The sequence below is a fragment of the Cetorhinus maximus genome, chromosome 24, assembly GCF_964194155.1.
Source record: "Cetorhinus maximus chromosome 24, sCetMax3.hap1.1, whole genome shotgun sequence".
In the NCBI taxonomy this organism is placed as follows: Eukaryota; Metazoa; Chordata; class Chondrichthyes; order Lamniformes; family Cetorhinidae; genus Cetorhinus; species Cetorhinus maximus.
The window spans coordinates 36,650,824-36,670,975 of NC_135902.1; the positions used below are offsets into that span (position 1 = coordinate 36,650,824).

The window sequence follows — 20,152 nt, forward strand, 5'->3', positions numbered from 1 at the left end:
TCAGCGGCCAGCTGGTGGGTGCGTGAGTGGGTCCCCTCCCTCCCTCCCTCCCCCCCACGGCGGAACCGGAAGCTCGTCACTGGGACCAAGATGGCTGCGCCCAGGCTGGGCCGAGTGGCGGCTTCACCTCTTCCTGACCGACAGGGCTATGCCGGGGAAGGAGATCTGGATCCGCACAAGGGATAAACTCAGGAGCTTCCCTCACTTCATGGCAGCATGTGCTGAAGAAGTGGGTTCAAATTTTATCCAGTTATTGTCTTTCAGAATGTCGGGATTGTACAATCTCTTTTGCTCACGAGTCAACAGGAGGAACTTGGATTCATTAAGTTGACCTCGACGTTAAAAGAAAAATCTTCCCAAGATGTTTGACAAATGGAAGTTAATAGGAGGTTGAGGATCCAGCTGTTACCAAAGGATAGAGAGAGCGAGGGGGGTTGTACAGAGGAGGGCTGAGGTGACTGCAAGTTCTACGATTAAAGGTGGAGTTGGAGAGCAGAGGATGAGCATCAGACCCAGCTCATAAAGTCAAAGCACTGATAGGTGCAGGAGGTTGTAAATCTGGAGGAGGTTGAACAAGAGGAGCTTGTTAAGTATGTGTGGGAGAGAAAAGGAAGTCATTGGAGCTTAGTAAGGTGCAACGGGATACAGAACTAAGGGCTATATGTTAATAGTGGAGCAGGCACTGTTGTTGAAGTAGAAAGAGATGGTACTGGTGATGAATAAGATGTTGGTGGTTGAAGCCAAGACCTTTATTGAACAAGACCCTAAGGTTTGCAAGGTCTGGTTTACTCTGAATCAGTGGCCTTGGGGGGGGAGGTGATTAAGTCATTGAGGTAGTAGAGTTTGTGGAGGGTCTGAAAATGATGGTTTCTGTCTTCCCTAATGTTCTGTTGGGGCAAAGTATGACTCATATGCAAAGGAAGATGAGTAAGGCAGTCTGACAGCATGAAGGTGGTCACAGTTTTGAGAGGGGTGGAGCTGAGTGTGTTCAATATAGATACGGAAACTGACTGTGAGCCTCCAGATAATGAGGCTGACAAGCTGATAAGGAAGAGGAGGCAAAGAAGAAGCCAAAGATACTTGGTAATGTTTCCAACAGTAGTCTTCCACCAGGGATTTTCACAAAGTGCACAGTGAGTGCAGTCAATGGTAACATTAATTTAGAGTTCAACGGATTTTCCATCCTTAGAGGGCATAGAGATTAAGTGGAAGGTTGTTCCAGTCCTTAATTGATAAATGGTTGAGTAACTCTGGAGATTAAAGTGAAGAGGCAAATATTAAAAAACAAAATTGTTTGTTTCCAATAAACAAAACTTGTCTGCTATACAATGTTATCAGCAAAGCGTAAGGAATAACATGTTATTTTGGGCACTTTTTAGTTTTCTGGTCTGAATTTATCAATGCCAGACTTGAGTTTTTTCTCTTGCTGTGACTGGTGAGCCTATTTTGTATTCCAGCATTTCCTGTTCTCATTTTTGAACCCCTGAATCTTTTATTTTAATCACTTTCTTGCCATTATGGTTGCATGGATTTCTCTAGTACTTTTCATCATCTTACCTACTTGCATTTAGTTTTTGTCCCCTTTTATTGCCTCACTATAATCTATTACTTTATTAAGCTGACTGCAGCATTCAAAGTGTTAATTTGCTCTCGGTGATTAGTGTTTCTGTTATCACCTATTTTCTTCTTTCACCCAACTGCTTAATTACTTTTCAATTCTAAGAGTCGTATAGCTAAAATGTTAGCCCTGTCGTTACTCTTTACAGCTGCTGACTGACTTGTGTATGTTCAGTATTTTCTATTTATTTTCTTATTTTTGTGTAGCTTTTCGTTAACACATTTCTAGCTGGTGTGATCTCTTCTCTCTAGTATATTTATTCCATCTCCGATTTTTGATTTGAAGGCATCAGCATACGGGAGATGTGTGGCTGCAAATACCCAGGGAAGCAAGGACCTCAGAAAGGACATGTGTGCAAAAGAGTTTCAGGCACTTAAGAGCTGCTTTACATTAAATGTAAGTTTTTTTTCTAGCAGAGAACGAAAAATGAAGTGCAGCAACATTTCACCTGCAAAATAGTCTGAAAACATGCACACTATGCTAATATCCATTTTCCATAACTGAAAGTCTTAAATATTATGCACAATTGCAAACTGAATTATAACTGGCTGCAGTAAACAGTGGTACATCTAAAGGTCATTGCAGCTACATTTGTTGTACTTCTCTAGTCAGTACATTATTTTTAATATTGGAAGCACCCAAAGATAAAGTTCCAACTAAATGGTTAATTCTATTTGGAAATAACAACTTTTCTTCACTTTTTTAACATTTAAATAAAACTAAGCTGTAAATATAATGTTGGCCACAAATTAATTAAAATGTTTAGTTCTGGGTGAATAGTACACAAATGTGTCCTTTCAAAATCAGTTCCAGATGTATTATAATTGTCTTCACAGGGCTGTATAAGCTGCAGTTATTTAGCTTAAACCCCAAATACTGGATTTTCCATCTCTGCTATCCAAAGAGACATTGTGTGAGGCAAATTGTAGAACTATGGAAGCATAATAAAGTATTTTGCACATGAGTCATTGTTCCCACTCAAAATTTAACAAATCTATGGTATACATAGAATACTCAGTAACTGATAGTTAACCTGTGTAATAAGGTAATAATTCTTCATCATACAAGGAACATTTGTGTGTAACAGAAGAAGCATTAATGGCTTGTAAAAGTTATTGTATCTTAAGTATTTTGTAAGTCTTCACTTTTTTAATAACTCCAATACCAGGCAAATGCTCGGACTCTGAACAATCATTACAACAAGACAATTTTTGAAAAATTCCCGTTTGAGAAACTGGATTACTGCATGCTCACAAGACTTTTTGACAGTTCTACTCTCTACCCTACACTAACAGCAGCCCGGATAACCTGGCCTCTGACTTCTCTCTCCTTTTTCACCTTGTAAGATTAATCTTCATTGTACTCACTGCTACCCTTGACAGCCAGCTTGATACTGGGAACTCAATGATGGATGAAAACCCATCTGCTTTCATATGATGCTTTTCACGTTATGCAGCAGTACACTTGACCATCCTCATTTAATGTTTTACTAGTTTTTTTTCTGTAACTGTAATGTACATTTTTATTTATTCCTCTCAGGCCAAGAAAGCCAGGTAAAGTACAAGTGCTGATCTCTGCAAAGTTGTCCAAGGAACATTGCTGCACAAAAAAAAAGTCCCATCAATGTGTTATCAAATAAATCTGAACATCAGCATCGTGTAACAGGCATATCAGGATTCAGCATGATATTAAAGAGTAGAACGAACTCAAATAGACCACTATCTTTTTATTTAATTTTCTTGGCTTGATGCATTTTTAACCTTTGTAAAAGATGTTTGAAAATGGAACGTTTTACTATTTTGCGTCCAGTATTTCTAAATGAGGCATTACTGAGGGCGGATGTGATGTGCCGATCCTGAACCCCAACTACAATTTCTGCACTCTGTGACTTCAGAGTTCCCACTGTTCTTAATACTTTGTTTTTCACAGTTATCTTAATTACCACTGTTGTTTACAATAATCGTTCTATATGTACGATAATTAAAGAGATGGAAATTCACTTTGGTTGACATTATTGTTTGTCTTAGCTTTTCGCATTGCAGATTTTGTCATACTTTATATAGTTAAATAATGTTCTGCCTTGTCACACATCTGAGGTGTTAAGTGTTTGAAGCCTCTTACTGATATTTTATTATGTGTGATTGACACTTACGGGGTTATAGGAACAGCAGATTTTTTTTTTCAAGAACATTTCTGAATGGATGTTTTCGTTTATCAGCCCACTTGCCACTGCTATATGGCTCACTGGTTATGTACTCTGCATTTTGGGTGAATGGCCCCTTGATGTTCAATGGCATTACCATCACTGAATTCCCCACTATCAACATCCTGGGAGTTACCATTGACCAGAAACTGAATTGGATTAGTTATATAAATACTGTGGCTACAAGACTAGGTCAGAGGCTAGGAATCCAGTGACGAGTAACCCACCACCTGACTCCTCAAAGCCTGTCCACCATCTACAAGGCATAAGGTAGGAATGTGATGGAATACTCCCCACTTGCCTGGATGAGTGCAGCTCCTGCAACACTGAAGAAGCTGGACACGGTCCAGGACAAATCAGTCCGCTTGATTGGTACCACATCCACAAACATTCACTCCCTTCACCACCGATGCATACTAGCAGCAGTGTGTACCATCTACCAGATGCACTGCAGGAATTCACCAAGGCTCCTTAGCACCTTCCAAACCCATGACCACTACCACCTAGAAGGACATGGGCAGCAGATAGATGGGAACACCGCCACCTGGAGGTTCCCCTCCAAGTCACTCACCATTCTGACTTGGAAATATATCGCCGTTCCTTCACTGTCGCTGGGTCAAAATCTTGGAACTCCCTAACAGCACTGTGGGTGTACCTACACCATATGAACTGCAGCGGTTCAAGAAGGCAGCTCACCACCACCTTCTCAAGGGCAACTAGGGACGGACAATAAATGCTGGCCCAGCCAGCGAAGCCCACCTCCCGTGAATGAATTTTAAAAAGGGGCATGAATTGGTACGGAGGGATATGGGGCCATGGGGAGTAGCAGCTGGGGGCATGAGTTGGTATGGACAGTATGAGGGGCCATGGGGAGTGGCTGCTGGGTGTGGGTAAGAACTTTTGAACTTGCCTTTCAAATGGTTCCCGAATCCTCATGGAGAAGCTGGCCTCACTCCATGAAAATGCAGGAGGCTAGGCGATGCCTACCCTGTAATAGAACCAGCCAGGTTGGGAGTGCAGGGTGTGGACACGCTACACACACCCATGTGTCATGCTAGAGAAAATTGGCAGTGCTGGGAATCCCAGAATCAGGTCCTGCTCGTCATTCTTAAATGGCTCTGGAGTCATGCTGAATCCACAAAAACCCAGCTCCAAATATCAGGATATGAAATCAGTCCCACCATATAAATTGATTTGAAATACCATGCGTGCCCTAGTGAAGCCTCACTATTTCAATGGGAATTCCCTAAGCGATGAGAAATCTCAAATAGTTGTCAACAGCAACGTTCTATGATTGACAATAATAATCATTCTGCTGTTCAATAGGAAAAGAATGTACATAATTTCAGAGAAGGAAAGGCAAAGAAGGAGGAACAGCAGCATAAGTTGGTATGAGGGGCCATGGGAAGTAGCTGGGGGCATGAGTTGGCATGGAGGGCAGAGGGGCCATGGGGAGTGGCTAGGGGGCATGAGTTGGTTTGGCAGGTAAGAGGGGCTATGGGGAGTGGCTGGGGGCACAGGTAAGAGCTTTTGAACTTACTTTTCAAATGATTCCCAAATCCAGACTATGGTTCCTCATTAAGAAGCTGTCCTGACTCCATGAAAATTCAGAGGGCTGGGTAAGGCAAATCATGGGAACTGACTAAGCTAATGGGAGGTAGGGGATGGAGATACCAAAGATGAATTAACTCTGGGTGATACAGATAGATGAGGAATTGATATCGAATGATTCACAACTCGAGCCAGAGGATATGAAAACAATATACCTGAGTTGAGGTTTAAGAAATATCAGACCCTGGCTATTGGGACTTCAGATGATGATTGCAGAGGTATTGCCCTGAAAAGACAAATGCTTTTAATGCATCAGAACCATAGGAAGATAAATCCTTCTGAGGATGCGTGGCAGATGGCAGGGATAGCAACAGGGCCCAATGCAACTTTTTGTGGCACTATCAGAGGGGGTTTCTCTACCATGCAGTGTTCTGGTGTGAGTGGTAGTTCTGGGAACTTGCACAAAATACCAAAGAACACATAGGCCTCTGGTTTCTTGACACACTAAGGAATGATCTGCAGCCGTTTGGTTACGTGTGGGAGGATCTGGATGTCCTGTCCTGCTATCTCACAAGCCTGGCTTCCAAGGTTACATGCTGTTGCTCTTAATCTTACTGCTCCAAAAACTAAATGTTAACGATAGGAATTTTCCTAAAATTGCCCAGGGGCAGACTGCTAAATGAAGCTTGGAATCCCCAAAATAAAGAGCAAGACCAATTCTGATAAAAGATACATCTAAGGACAAATTCTAAGCCTCTACTAAACAACACACTGAAACATGGCAAATCAACTTAAATATCCTATCCAACATCAGCTTTACCTATGTTAAATTTACCTTATTTCGTAGAGGTGCAAGTTGGAATTTTAACTCAGGATACCTACACCCATCATTTGCAAGGCTGTACCTTAGGTGGACTTATACCCAGGCTCAGTGGATTTCAGGACAAAACTTAAAGGTGGTGCAAAACGAGCGTATCTCCACTGAGTCCGAAATATCAAATCCCACCAATTAAATCGGGTTTATGCCCCACCAAACCAGGGAAGCAAGTTTACATTGCGATTTGTAAAGAGTAAAAATCCCAAGGAGCTACACAGAGGCAGATTAGACGCTGAACCAATCGGGGAAGAATTAGTAGGGGTGGCAAAAGGCAAGGTTGAAGGGGAGACTTTCGAAACTGGGAAGAGATGTAGCAAGGCAGAGAGATCAGGGAGATTAGAAGTAGAGTAATATTTGGATAAGACAAGGATCAAGGGAACCAGCTGCACCAGTACAAACAGTCAGCAGACTGTGGAGGGATGGTTGTAAAACCTGGACTCGTGAGCATCTAGGATGGGTTTTGCAAGAAGTGGAATGGAAATCTTGAAAGACAGGGGAGCAGCACCCAAGGAGAGTGAGTTTTTCACAATATTAGCAAATATCGGAATCCAGGACATTAATGGTGAGGTCAGAATTGAATTGAGATTGAGAAGCATGATCTTTCTCCTGTACAATTTTTTTTTTGTGTGGGAGGTGGAACTGAAATGTGGCATTTTGAACACAGCGGTTAGCGATACTGTGGTGAAAACTTCTGTTTTAAAAAAACACACACCAAGACCTTGTGTTTTTTTTTTTCAGTATCCTGCTCACATTCATTGAATTTTTAGTACTGGTGCCATCATGTCTGCTACTGGGCTAAACCTCACAGGGTGAGCGAATGCCCAGTCCATCAACAGAATGCAAAGGATTGATAAGCAAAAGAAAATATAGCATTGGTCTGGGTAGCCACTGTGAAGACAAAGTGTAGACATTTGGGAAACAAAGTCTGATTATGGTAAAGAGAATTCTTTTTGCTGAACTTTTCAGAGATGGGTAATGGTGGTAGTAACTGAGCTCGTGATAAGATGCAACACCCACTCCTTTAACTTCAGCACGAATGCCTTAGTGGAAAATTTTCCTTGATGTTTGGACATTCTCATTCATATATTTCTGCCATTCTACATTTATTGCTGTTTGAAAACCTGATATTTTAAAGCTCGAATTGAGGACATTTAAAAAAAACACCTAGTGTTACCATACATTCAAAAACAAGCCCATTAACAGTTAGGTATAACATAAGCTTTCTTTAAAGGTGTCCCATCTCAGCTTTAACACGTCAAAAGAGGCTATTATCCTATTGCTGTGGTTTGGAGTAAAACCCAGTTCCCAGGGGTAAAAGGAAAATGTACCAACTTGATGTTATCCACTTTACCCAGATCTATAACCAACGTTGAATTTCAGTCTCTAAACCATATTCTCTTTCTGCAATAATACATTTACTTTAGTTTTTGATTTGTACATTTTCTCAGATTTTAATTTTCCCTTTGGGGATTAGCAACATCATATAGTTGTGAAAAATAAGTTGCACTAATTTTGGATGTACATTCGACAGTTCTTCCACTTCAAAAGCTTGACTGTTAAAAATCCTATGTAGACATGTTACCCTCACTATCATTTGAATGATTGATTTATTAGCTCAATATTTCAAAGAAGTGAGACTTCATTCTGTTCCTGCGTACGAACATATGAATTAGGAGCAGGAGTAGGCCACTCAACCCCTCGAGCCTGGTCTGCCATTCAATAAGATCATGGCTGATCTGACTGTAACCTGAACCCCTTACATTCCTGCCTACCCCCAATGACCTTTCACCCCCTTGTTAATCAAGAATCTATCTAGCTCTGCCTTAAAAATATTCAAAGACACTGCTTCCACTGCATTTGAAGAAGAGTTCAAGACTCTCAACCTTCAGAGAAAAAAATTATCCTCATCTCTGTCTTAAATGAGCGGCCCCTTATTTTTAAACAGTGACCCCTAGTTCTAGATTCTCCCACAAGAGGAAACATCCTCTCCACATCCACCCTGTCAAGATCCCTCAGGATCTTAAAGGTTTCAATTAAGTCACCTCTTACTCTTCTAAATTCCAGTGGATACTAACCTGACCAGCCTTTCCTCATAAGACAACCATTCATTCCTGGTGTTAGTCTAGTACACCTTCTCTGAACTGTATCTAATGCCTTTACATCTTTCTTTAAATAAGGAGACCAGTACTGTACACAATACACTAGATGTGGTCTCACCAATGCCCTGTACAACTGAAGCATAACCTCCCTACTTTTGTAATCAATTCCCCTCACAATAAATGATAACATTCTATTAGATTTCCTAATTACCTGCTGTACCTGCATACTAACCTTTTGTGATTCATGCACTAGGACACCCAGATCCCTCTGACTCTCCGAGCTCCTCAATCTCTCACCATTTAGATAATAAGCTTTTTTTTATTGTTCCTGCCAAAATGAACGATTTCACATTTGCCCACATTATACTCCACATGTCTTTGCAGTTGATAAATCTGCAACAGTTACAGCTCATGATTATAAATACTTAAATATACTACTGCTCCCAAATGAAGTTGTTGGAATTAGACATAAGGATATACAAACAGTTGTTTGGTAGTACAGAACTTGACTATTGCTAAAAAGAGAGGCATGTTGTTTAAGCTTTTTGTCTTGCACTCATCAGGACAAATGCAAGAATGCCAAGTTTCAAACAATAAAACAATAGTATAAATTGTTGCGATAGTTTGAAATTTGGCATTCTTGCATTTGTCTTGATGAGTGCAAGGCAAAAAGCTTCGGCAACATGTCTCTCTTTCCAGCAATATATAAGGATATGTTCTGGTCAGTAAACACTGGATAACCTGCAAGCAACAAAATCTTAAGTGACTGATGTGAGCCTTATGAATGGAAATATTTCACCACTGCTATCTACATATCATATCTGGCAGCATTCCTCATGGAGATTTCCCAGTTAATCAAGTTTAGACCTTCAAACATCTAAGTCCCAAAGGTGGCATCATAATAAGGTTTTCCTATTAAGAACGCTCAGTCCTGTGTCACATTTTTCAGTCACAAGCACTTGGTTGTGATTCGGCAATTTCCTATTAATAATCTTCTTTTGAGCCTGCCGCACTTCCATTTTCTGGTCCCTTGTTAGCCCTGCAAAAATCCTGCTTCATCTCCGTTTAGTGGAGGTGTTGGTGCAGGTCTGTTTTGATATAATTCCATTAATAATTGTCCCCAAGAATACTAAGACACGCTTTTTGAAATGCCACGGTTAACCTCAGACCAGCCAGAAAGTCTGCTGCCTCTTTTAGCAGAATAATAAAATATACATTATGAGCGGAATTCATGGTGGTGGTGGCATGTCCACAAAATGCGGCGAGCCATTCATAAGCCCATTGACTTTGGCAGGACTCTAAAATTCTGCCCTATATCTTCCTTGTTATAAAAGTGCATCCTTTGAGTTAATATCATTTGCTGTCCTCCGCATCATTCAGATATTTTTGGTAGCCTCACAATCATGAAATATCCGCTAGTATGATATAAACTTTCTGCAGCTGCTAGTTTCAAAGACCAAATGCTGAAGAGTTTTCAAATATAGGTTGAGAAAACAGTGGATAGGTCCTCTTTAATGAGCCTCTCACAACACTGCCAATGCAGATAAATTCTTCATGCTTTTGGCTTAAACTATCTCATATCATGCATATTTCATTCACAGATTGTTGAAGCTCATAAGATTACAGTAAACATTTGAAAGGTCTGTGTTGCAAATTTAAAATAAATATTCACTCACTTACCTCTGACGGTCACTCTGAATCAGAAAGTTGTACTCTCAATTCTAAATAATGGTTCAACTCCTAACTCCAGGAACTCGGTGTATAATCTAGGCTGGCACTTCACGCAGGTACTGTATTACTGGAGCTGCTGTTTCTTTTTGTATGAGATGTTAAATCCAATGTCTCACCTGCCTGTAGGTGTTGGAATCAAAGGATTCCATGCTGCAATTCAAAGATGAGCAAGGAGCTCTCCCCTGGCCTAGCCATTATTCCTTAATTACCACCACTAAACAAAAAAATCAGATTAACTGCTCACCCATCCCAGTTGCTATGTTCAATTGGCTGCCAGTCTGCTCAAAAATATTGGCTACACTTTAAAAACGATACATTGTTATTGAAATTACTTTGGACATTCTGATTCCACGATGAAGCGATTGCTCTCCCTTTTTCTTTCAGATTGTTAGTCTTCATTATTGTTACAAAGATCGGCAAGAGATATTACACGAGTTGCCTGTATTTTTAACTGCAGCACAACTATCACTGTCTGCATCAGGGTGATGCTGCAATGTGAACACACACATATGGCTAAGATCTTCTGTCAAATTGTAGAGCATTTTTGGCATGGGGGTCAGAGACTTTCAGGCCTATGTCAATGGCTTCCAAGCTGCTAGCAAAATTGAGATTGAAAAAGAATAACTTCTGAATCTGGCACAGGTCAGAGAGCGACTGTACATTTGCTCTTGACCCCTTGTGAAATTACACAGGATATTGAATAATTTTATTATCCAAATATAATGCTTTCTACAAAATGAGCCCAGATCTTCTGTGCACAACTAATTCCTTGGCTGACAGAGATAGGAAACAGGATATGACTGGGCTCTGCCACACCCTGCCTTTAAAATTGAAAACCTTTTCCACCAATAGAGCACAAAACACTGAGGCCTAACAAGCACCCCTTGCAACCAGCATTTCTTTGTGTCAAATGATGGAAAACATATTAGATGACATATTTCTGTTCTTTGAATATCATTGCAACATGCCCATCCATAGTGGTGAATGTATTACATGTTTCATGACTCTTGGCTGGAAATCTGAATTGCAGGAAATTAGTTAGAGACACAAAATTTGGACTCATTTTATATATATTTATATCTGCATAATAAAAAAAACTAGTCAATACTCTGAAGTTACATGGCGTCAAGACCAAATGCAGTTCCCAGGTGTGGCAAGATTAGAGGTTGGAAGACAATTAGGCATTCACAAGTAGGAATAATATTCAACTTCCGTTCTGCTTTTAATTTTGATTTCATAACTTTATATTTAAACTGTAAAATTTGTCACTTGGAGCTGCAGAATTATTTACAACATAAGGATTGCTCTGCAGTACACTACAGGTAAAAGGGTGGCAAGTTTATATTGGTTGCTTTCATTCTCAATGTGGATATAAGTTATAATAGCAATAAATTGACAAGAAAATTATGAGTCAAGATTTTTGCAGATGGAATTATGTGCTTATATAGGATTTTTAAAGATTATACAGGAATTAGGTGTCAGCCTTGGCTGTGACAGCACTCTTGCCTGAGTGCGAAAGCTGTGGAGTTAAGTGACTCCACAGATATGACCACATAAATGGGCACACCAGTGCAGTACTGAGGGAATGCTATACTGTCCAAAGTGCTGATTTATGACAGACACATTAAACATCTTCCCTCAGTGTTGTGGAATCTTTTAACATAATGTTTCTTGCATTACAGCTGTGATTACTTGACTAGGAAGTGCTTTGGAATGCCCAGAACTTGCGAAAGGCTTTGTACAAATGCATGTTCCATCTTATTAAAGATATTAAAAATATATATTGCATGAACATCCTGGAGGTGTCAGTTTCTTCCTGTCATGGTTGTGGTTACCACTTTGTTGATTTGTGCAAATTAGTACAATAGTAAATAAGTGACAAGGTAGGGGATGTACGAATCAAAATTGGCTTGAAACAGCTAATGAGAAATTACCAACGATTTATGAAAATAGACAATCTCGAGATCAGTTGAGAACCAGCCAAGAAAAGAATGAACAAATCAATTACTTTTCTTTCAAAATGCTTTTTGAAATCATCTGCCCCCCGCCCACCACCCCCATCCCCAAAATAAAAACCCAGCAATTGAAATTTTTAATGCGTAGGATAAGGTTTTGCTTTTATTTCATTCTTGGGTGTGGACAGGAAACACAACTTTCAAATCATTAAAATTTTCAGTGATGTTTAATTAAGGAATAGCTAGGTCTATGTGGATGAAAATGCATAGCATAGGATTTATATAAGTAACTCCTAAGTAACAACTGCAAGTTTATCATCAACACCATAAGATACGGTTTATTTCATGTTTGGCTGTTTATGTTATTCTTACACTACAAATTAATTAAATGAAAATTGCTCAGTGAACCACAGTTCATCCGGTGATGAGATAGTAATTTTTTTTGCTACTACCCAATAGCAACATTCCATGAAATATGAAGAAGAAAAATCTATACCAGATGTTTTTATTAATTGCACTTTATTGTTAAACCAACCGTTTATAATAGGACAGAATACAGAGTGCATCTGCAAGATATGTTCCATTTCATTTTCCATCTGTAGCTAATATTCATTTGGAATGTTATTTTAGATTGAGCTCATCAGTAATATTTCCCCAGCTTAAACTGCCAATGGCTTAGCCCACCTTCACCATCATCTAGTTTCATTTTGTAGGTTCTTGGACTTAACTACATTCACCCCTTATTTCAGACCTGATGGATGACTCGTTGAAGGAAAATCTAACTTAGGATGAATCAGCTTGACTGAGGAATACAGCTTCAGATACTGCGATTTCACACAAGACCTAACTGCAAGCATTCGGAGAAAATTTTTTATAGTACAGTAAATTATAAGCAATTCTAAAAAAAAGCATGGTTGGATGAAAATGTAAGCATCTTTTAAGAGGATTGGGAAAAACACACTATCTAAACTTTACCAAATTCAGGTGAGGTAACAAACTGGAAGTTTGACTAAGTTCTGACCTTTAACTTTTGACCTCATCAATGTGTTCATTATTGTTTAACCAATACAGCATTTTGAAGGCAATAAAACATTTTAACAGTGAAAAGAATAAAAAAAGTGATAAATAATCAGACATTTCAATCACTAATACCAGGAACCATTTGGGAATCAGATTTCAGTACTTATTGAAACCTGCAGTTAGAAGTATAGTTTACAATCCCCATATGATGTGCTCACAAAACTTGGCTGGACCTCGAGAGAAGGCATCAAGTGGAACTCAGGCACTTATCTACAGGACACAAGGAACTCCAAAGGCTAAGGCAACAAATACAGTGTCTGCTCATCTCCCATCAGGTATCTTAAGCAGCATTAGCCAGGGTCTAGGTGCAGACTCATCCTCTTTGTTGAGATGGTGCAGAATATAATTTCATGTAAAAGAAAACTAACTGTCTGATGATAATAACAGATGCTCTACAGTTTTGTAACATTGCTGCAAGATAAATACCGAAAAACACATGCATCAACTTAAAGTACATTTAAAATGAGACACAGAGATAACCACGATAATTGGTACATGGACAATTGATCCCTTAGAGCACTGGTAGTGACCAGATACCAGCTATTATAACACTTAAATATGAATAGGACGTAAATATTTTTCAAGAAAAATTCAGCTAATGGTTATGTTTTTGATTTGGTGATGTGCTAGAAAGTTGAGTCATTGGAAAATGTCAATGGCCTAAAAATATTTGCACAAATAGTGACTATGTTTAGGCCACATTAATTTGGATATTTACAATAACCTGGTCCTCTGACCTGATCAATTTTCATAAATAAAATTGACATTCCAGCAAAGACGGTTCTGCAATTGAAAACCTACTACCTATTCTTAGCCCTACAGGGAACGCATCAAACTATATGCTTTAATACTATTATTTACAAGTGTGCAGAGTTTATATAAACTGGTTACTTTCAACATTAGATGTTTGTAGTTTGTTTTGTAATATATTAATAAATTATATCTATGGGAAGCCTCTAAATGGGAATAACTTGATGGCACCAGCAGCATGGGATTATTTGAACAGTGATGTACTCCAGCAGACCTATGATTATGTTTTGAGATTCATTCTATTATATATTTTTATATAAATTTACCTCCCTGCCTTTGCCTAAAAAAAAACATGGTATCTGCTCTCCTGTCCTTGATGCATTTCTGCAGGCTGGGTGTGGACACTTGATGTTTTATCACTGATCCTTAAACTGCTACATGTTTCCATTGAATAGCTGTGGAATCTCATGATCAGTCAGATTTGAGAACCCAAGTTTTCAAATTACAATTAAAAATGGCAGCCAGACTGGGAGGTCAATTCATAAGGGCAACTTTTTAAAAAAAAGTTAATTCTTTATAAAAAATAAAAATACATAGAAATGTATTGTACAAATGAACACTTTAGGGAAAAAAACATTGCGTAGAGGACCTTATTCTAGATTATTTAAAACTGATCTTAACTAGTCTCCATTTTGTGGACTTAGATGACTTATACAGTCTTGTTTATGAGTACGCTGTACAAAAATATTAGGTAAAGGGCCACAATTAAATATTGCACCTTTAACCCCTCCTAGGATGCAATATGTGCAAAAAATTACATTGGCGAATAATTTAGTCAGGGTTCACAGTATCAAAATTACTATAGGTGCAACTCCAGTAAAATTCAATGTGCTTAATTAGAATTAATGTTGCAAGTTAGGAGAACAGACCATATTTTAAAGCATAAAATATGAAAGGTGCTGAATTGGTTTATTTTATGCTGAATTGGTTTATTTTAGCTGGAAAAGTTGAAATCTTTGAAATCAAATTTTGAAAAAATCAGCTATTATAACGTGTAGGTCTAGGAGTTTCTCGTACACACATGTAAACAAATTAGGCATTAATTGCATAAATCTTTACATTAAAATACACAATCAACTGTCCTAATGAACAACCATTTAGAAATCCATACAACAAAAAGCCTACCGTTTACAATGAAACAGCATGTTGCCCTGAGAGGAAAAAGAAGACACTAGTAATGGCATTTCCAATGTTTGAAACAGACTTTCATACAATCAATGGTACATCTAACTGTCAGAGTTCCAATAGCAAAGTCATTTTCATTCATTCTTGGTTGCTTCTGGTTGCAGATGCACAGAATGACAGGAACTGAAGTTTCCTGTAATTCACAGTCACTTCCTTTAGAATTTCCTGGATGTGCAATGCCTTATGGTAATCAGCTTTTCAGTACAAGTAGTATACTGAGCTACGCAGGTAGAGTTATTGGTTAATCTCCTTGTAGAATATTCATTATTTCAGCAGGTAACTAAATTCTGATAACTATTTGCTTTTCTCTGAATTCTTTTGGCCTGTTGTTTCAGAATTCTTCTTGAAGTCCTATTGAATTCATCTGCTTTAAGTGGGTTTTGTTCACACAATGCAATGCAGACATGACACTGTATAAGATGCATATAGGACACCAAGGTAGCTTGATACCATCCAGGAGACGTTATTCAAACTTCAAATCTGGAAATGTGATGGGTTGGAAAACAGATTAGTTGAATCACGTATCTTTTTCTGTATCTGTCACTTGCTTTATCTGTCGGCTCTGAACTATCTGGAATGATGCTCCTGCTACCTGTTTCAGTTGGCTCTCCAGTGCACTTCGGAGATTATCAGTTTTAAAGTTTGGCACTGGATCAAGGCTGATGATCAATTTACCACTGTCATCTTGATAGCTTTCATCCATACTTGACCTTAGGTCTCTCTTCCTTCTACGAAGGTCACCACCTCCATCAAGTTTCAAATCTTTGTATGGCTCACCATCCTTCTGGCTTGGGTTCTTTTCCTTGTGTTTTGGTGGTGCATTTGGGTCCACATGCTGAAGGTCAATGTTTTCATCTAAAACCTTCTCTTTTCTCTGACTTTTCATTGCATCTTCCTCAATTTTCCTTTCATCAAGCTCTTCTGCTCTGTCAATAAAATTTCCTCCTTGAACTTTACCTGCATTCACAGGCCGGTGGATCTTTTCCTTCCCATCTTCAATGTGTCCACCTGGCTGGTTAGGCTTTTCCTGAAATGCACCTCTATCCCTGACTTTCACTTTCCCATTCTTCTCGTCACTCCCACGTTCTTTTACTTGCTCAGCTTTTAAAGGTTTGGTGTCAACTTTGGAATCAATCTTATGAACTTCGTCTTTTGATTTTGCTTTAATACCGAGATCTTCAGAAATCTTTGGGACTTTGGCCCCATTATTTGGAACATTTGGATTTCTATTTCCAGCTTCGGGTCCTTCCCTTTCAACTTTGACCTCATTCTCCAAGGGAACATTTGGATTTTTAACTCCATGCTCGTGGGAAGCTTTTGCTCCTTCATCATGTTGGACAACTTTTGGGACTTTAGCATCAGGTTGTGGCACCACCCTTTCAACTTCCTTGCCCTTTGAGAGAAGGTTTGAAGTCCCAATTTTTTGGATGACTTCTTTAAATTTGTCTCTAGACTGAGGGGCAACTTTGTGAGCTTCAACATTAGCTCCAATTTCACCATCCTGTTTGGAGTTATGATTTTGATCCTGGTTTTCTGGGACATTGCCCTGAGCTTCTTGCAAAGTATCTTTAGGTTCAACATCATCCTTATCATGGTCAGCTGCTGGTAGATCCTGACCAAGTTTAGGAGCGTCACCCTGGGAATCAGCATTAGGCTTCTCTGCCTTCTGCCCATTCATAGAGTCAACATTTTTTACTTGATCTTCATTTTCTTTACCTGCCTGTTCTTTTGCGGGGTTTTCACCATCTATAAAGTAAGAAAGAAAGGGTAATGCAAGTGTTTTACAGAAACACACAAAGGCCAAGGCATGAGAAAAAGGTCAAAGCAGCTCAATATGATTCCATCTTTATTCTTAGAAATGTCTATTTCATTCATAGCTCCACTTTTAACCAGGAATCTGGCAAGCTATATGTTGGCACACTCAACAGATTCAATATTTATGTCACTTGATGGCAGCTTATTCTACAAGTTTACAATATTAGTTGACTTAATTTTAGTTCAGTTTCTTAAAACTCCAAATCTTCTCCCCTTGTTTCTTTCAAACATCCTAATAGCCACTTCATCTATCCTCTTCAATACAAATTTAAAGCTCATATGGTCCCTCAAGGGACTCTCCTAAAAGGAGAAAAAATGTCTCCAGAAGTCTCTTGGTACAGCTCCACAACTTAAGTACCATTGTCTTGTAGCCTTCCTGTGCATATTTTTTTAAAGACACAGAGAATTAGAAGGAACCATTTTAAGACTGTACATGTACACATAACTAACATCTATTAATACTGCTAAACACTCATCTGCTCAGGGATCAAAGCTGGAGAACTATTTAAATTGGATGAAACCTCAACCATCTAGTCAATTTTTATATAGCTGCAAAACACAGACACAATGATGATTTCTCAGCAATGTCATTAATAAACATTGGCCCCAAAATTTGCCCCAGAGACAGTGCTGTGACAGCAGGATTGCCAGCTGCTGATTCACTCCAGTGTGGCCCCTTCCACTGAATGCAGGGCTAGCTTATGCATACTAGCTCCTGTGCAACGTAAGAATACCATGATAAAGGGAGAAGTTGGGGATGGGGGGCGGTGGAAATTTCAGGTGCGGCTTAAAACAGCAAGGAATGGCTGAAGATTTCAGGAGGTGGCTGGGGAAGCAGCAGATAATTAATTCATCTTTGAGAGCCTCAGTTGATTGGTATAGATGGCTCATGTAAGATTTTGTGGTATTTTTAAAGAAACCTTTCAAACATATTCAAATTTACTCATTATCCCTTACACTCTTGTTCTCCACTAACCACTTACACCTTAGAAAATTTATTGCACACTGTTTGCTTTCCCTAAAACTGAGTTCAAACCTAATGTCTTCACTTCTTAGTAATAATGCATTGCTTCAGCAAATTCCATTGGTTCAATAACATCTACCCTGGCAAAAGAAAAGTCTGAAGTTTTTAAACTATTTCTTTAGATAATTGTTCCTTTATACGTATATCCATTACCTACTACTTAAGATTATGTCACTAATAGTCATTTGGTAGCATAGAACTTAAGTGTTACTGAAAAAAGACATTTTGTTGAAGCTTTTCATCTTGCACTCATCAGCACAATCAAAGGTTTGACATTGGTATTCTTGTGATTGTCCTGATGAGTGCAAAACGAAAAGCTTCAGCAAAATGTCTTTCTTCAGCAAATATGTCACGAAGTGAAAATGCTTCATGATCACCAGAGCAGATACTACTTCAAGGGAAGGAATTCCAAACTGGTGTATATTTGAGGAGCCCACATAATGGCTAAGCTGGAGCATATTGCAAGGTTGTGAGGTAATCAAAAAGGTTAAAACGGTGAAAGGTGCAAGACAGTGTTTCAAATATATCTTGTTCCAATAGAACTTAAGATAACATGGGTATGATACTTAGATGCTTATGAATAGTCACAATGTTACAAAATGTTAATACTTCCCTCCATGACTATCTTGATATGGTGGTTATGACAAACGATGGGAATGAGGAATACAAGAGCTGTGATAAAGGATTGATACTATATCACATCATGCACAGGACTGGCCAATAATGAAGAAATATTCTTGCTAGCATAATCACTATATATTTTAAGATGCCACTTAAATTAGACTGATTGTAATGAAGTTCTTAGTTCAATGTACTTACTGCAGTTTATCAAATATTGATGATTACCTTTCTTTTCTCTTTTTACAGAAAAATGTCACTGAATTCACATGGGAAATATACAACTGAGAGCTAATAATATGCCGCAAATTCGAACAGCTCTTTTATGCCTATTCTATAGAGCTCACGCACTAATGATGGATTATTTAAAGGAAGATATATTGTAGTATAATATATTTTAGTACCTAGCTATATATCAAAAAAGGTAAAAATTCAGGGTATAATGTAAAGTTTACTTTTGATTTCTAATGCTAAGGAATCTGCCACTTCCTTTTTACAGCATTAAGCAACTTTGATGACAAGTTGATGTGACATTAATAAAAAGTTGAGTAGTTGGTCTCAATCTTTTCCCTTATATCAAATAAATCAGTAAAAGCGATCCAGATTAAGGAATGCTCGATGAATCTCTCCATCGAAGCAGCGGTTCCCAGTATAATAAAGCATTGCTTAGTTTGATTCTGTTCTTCATAATGACTCTTACCCTGCTGTCCTTTGTCCTCATCATCAGCCCTTTGCTGGTGGATCTCCTTATGTTGCTCCTGAATGACGGCTAACAGTTTCTCTTGTTGGTCTAAAAGTCGCTTCTGCTGTTCTTGCTGTTCTTTAATCACGTTTAATAGAACTATATGATCCATATGTTTTTCATCATCTGCATTAGAGAAAGGGTAAACACGAAATCAGCATTTTTTTCTGCTAAACAAAGTGATAGCTGAGTTTTTGCTCTACACTTTTAAACCTACACAATTGTTCATTTTAATTTATAACTTAGAATTTATAATTTTTTTACAAACAAAGGAACAGGATTAGGCCATTCAGCCTCTCGTGCTTGTTCTGCCTTGCAGTTTGGTCATGGCTGATCTGTACCTAAGCTCCATTTACTCTATATCTCTTTGGTTGGGCGAGAAGGAGAAGGGGGAGAAGCGGGGGATATAAGCATGTTAATGTAAAGACTTAAATTTAATTCAAGGCTTATTAATACAATCAACATTTCACAGTAGAGTACGTGTTTGCCACTCAGTTAATTCTGGTGAGATGATCTAATACATTGTGCCAAGATGTGGTAGGAAATGGGGTCATGTTTGTGATTCCCCACAGCAAGTAAACTATAGATATTGTTCTACAGGAAGGAAGGATACACCATCTGCCTGCAAATTGCCTCTCCATCTCTTAAAATAGTAAAGGTGCATGTCATTGGTGAGGGGTGCTAAAGCAGAAAGATAAAAGATAAATGACTCAAAACGGATGAAGTAATTCAATATATGCAAATCCTGTGAGTACAACTGTGGAGTTTTCAAGTTTCATTTCTTATCCTGCTCTGTTGAGCTACGATTCATAAAGGAGAAAGCCACATGCTGAATTGATTAGCA

At 38.6% G+C, this 20,152-nt stretch overlaps 2 protein-coding genes across 2 annotated transcripts in view; one reads left to right on the forward strand and one right to left on the reverse strand.

The window, feature by feature from the left end:
• The first annotated feature begins 67 nt into the window (after nt 1-67).
• On the forward strand, nt 68-3,617 carry ndufaf8 (NADH:ubiquinone oxidoreductase complex assembly factor 8). Its single transcript, XM_078571018.1, has 3 exons — nt 68-229; nt 1,904-2,014; nt 3,158-3,617. The coding sequence occupies exons 1-3, from the start codon at nt 149-151 to the stop codon at nt 3,173-3,175; spliced, it is 210 nt and encodes a 69-aa protein (XP_078427144.1). The 5' UTR covers nt 68-148; the 3' UTR covers nt 3,176-3,617.
• Nucleotides 3,618-14,822: 11,205 nt separating this feature from the next.
• slc38a10 (solute carrier family 38 member 10) overlaps nt 14,823-20,152 on the reverse strand; it is a 122,123-nt gene continuing 116,793 nt past the window's right edge. Inside the window, exons 15-16 of the mRNA XM_078571019.1 lie at nt 19,267-19,434; nt 14,823-16,855 (exon numbers count right to left, since the gene is read on the reverse strand). Of these exons, the coding sequence (XP_078427145.1) occupies nt 15,627-16,855; nt 19,267-19,434 (1,397 nt within the window). The 3' untranslated portion in view covers nt 14,823-15,626. The remainder of the gene's footprint in view (nt 16,856-19,266; nt 19,435-20,152) is intronic.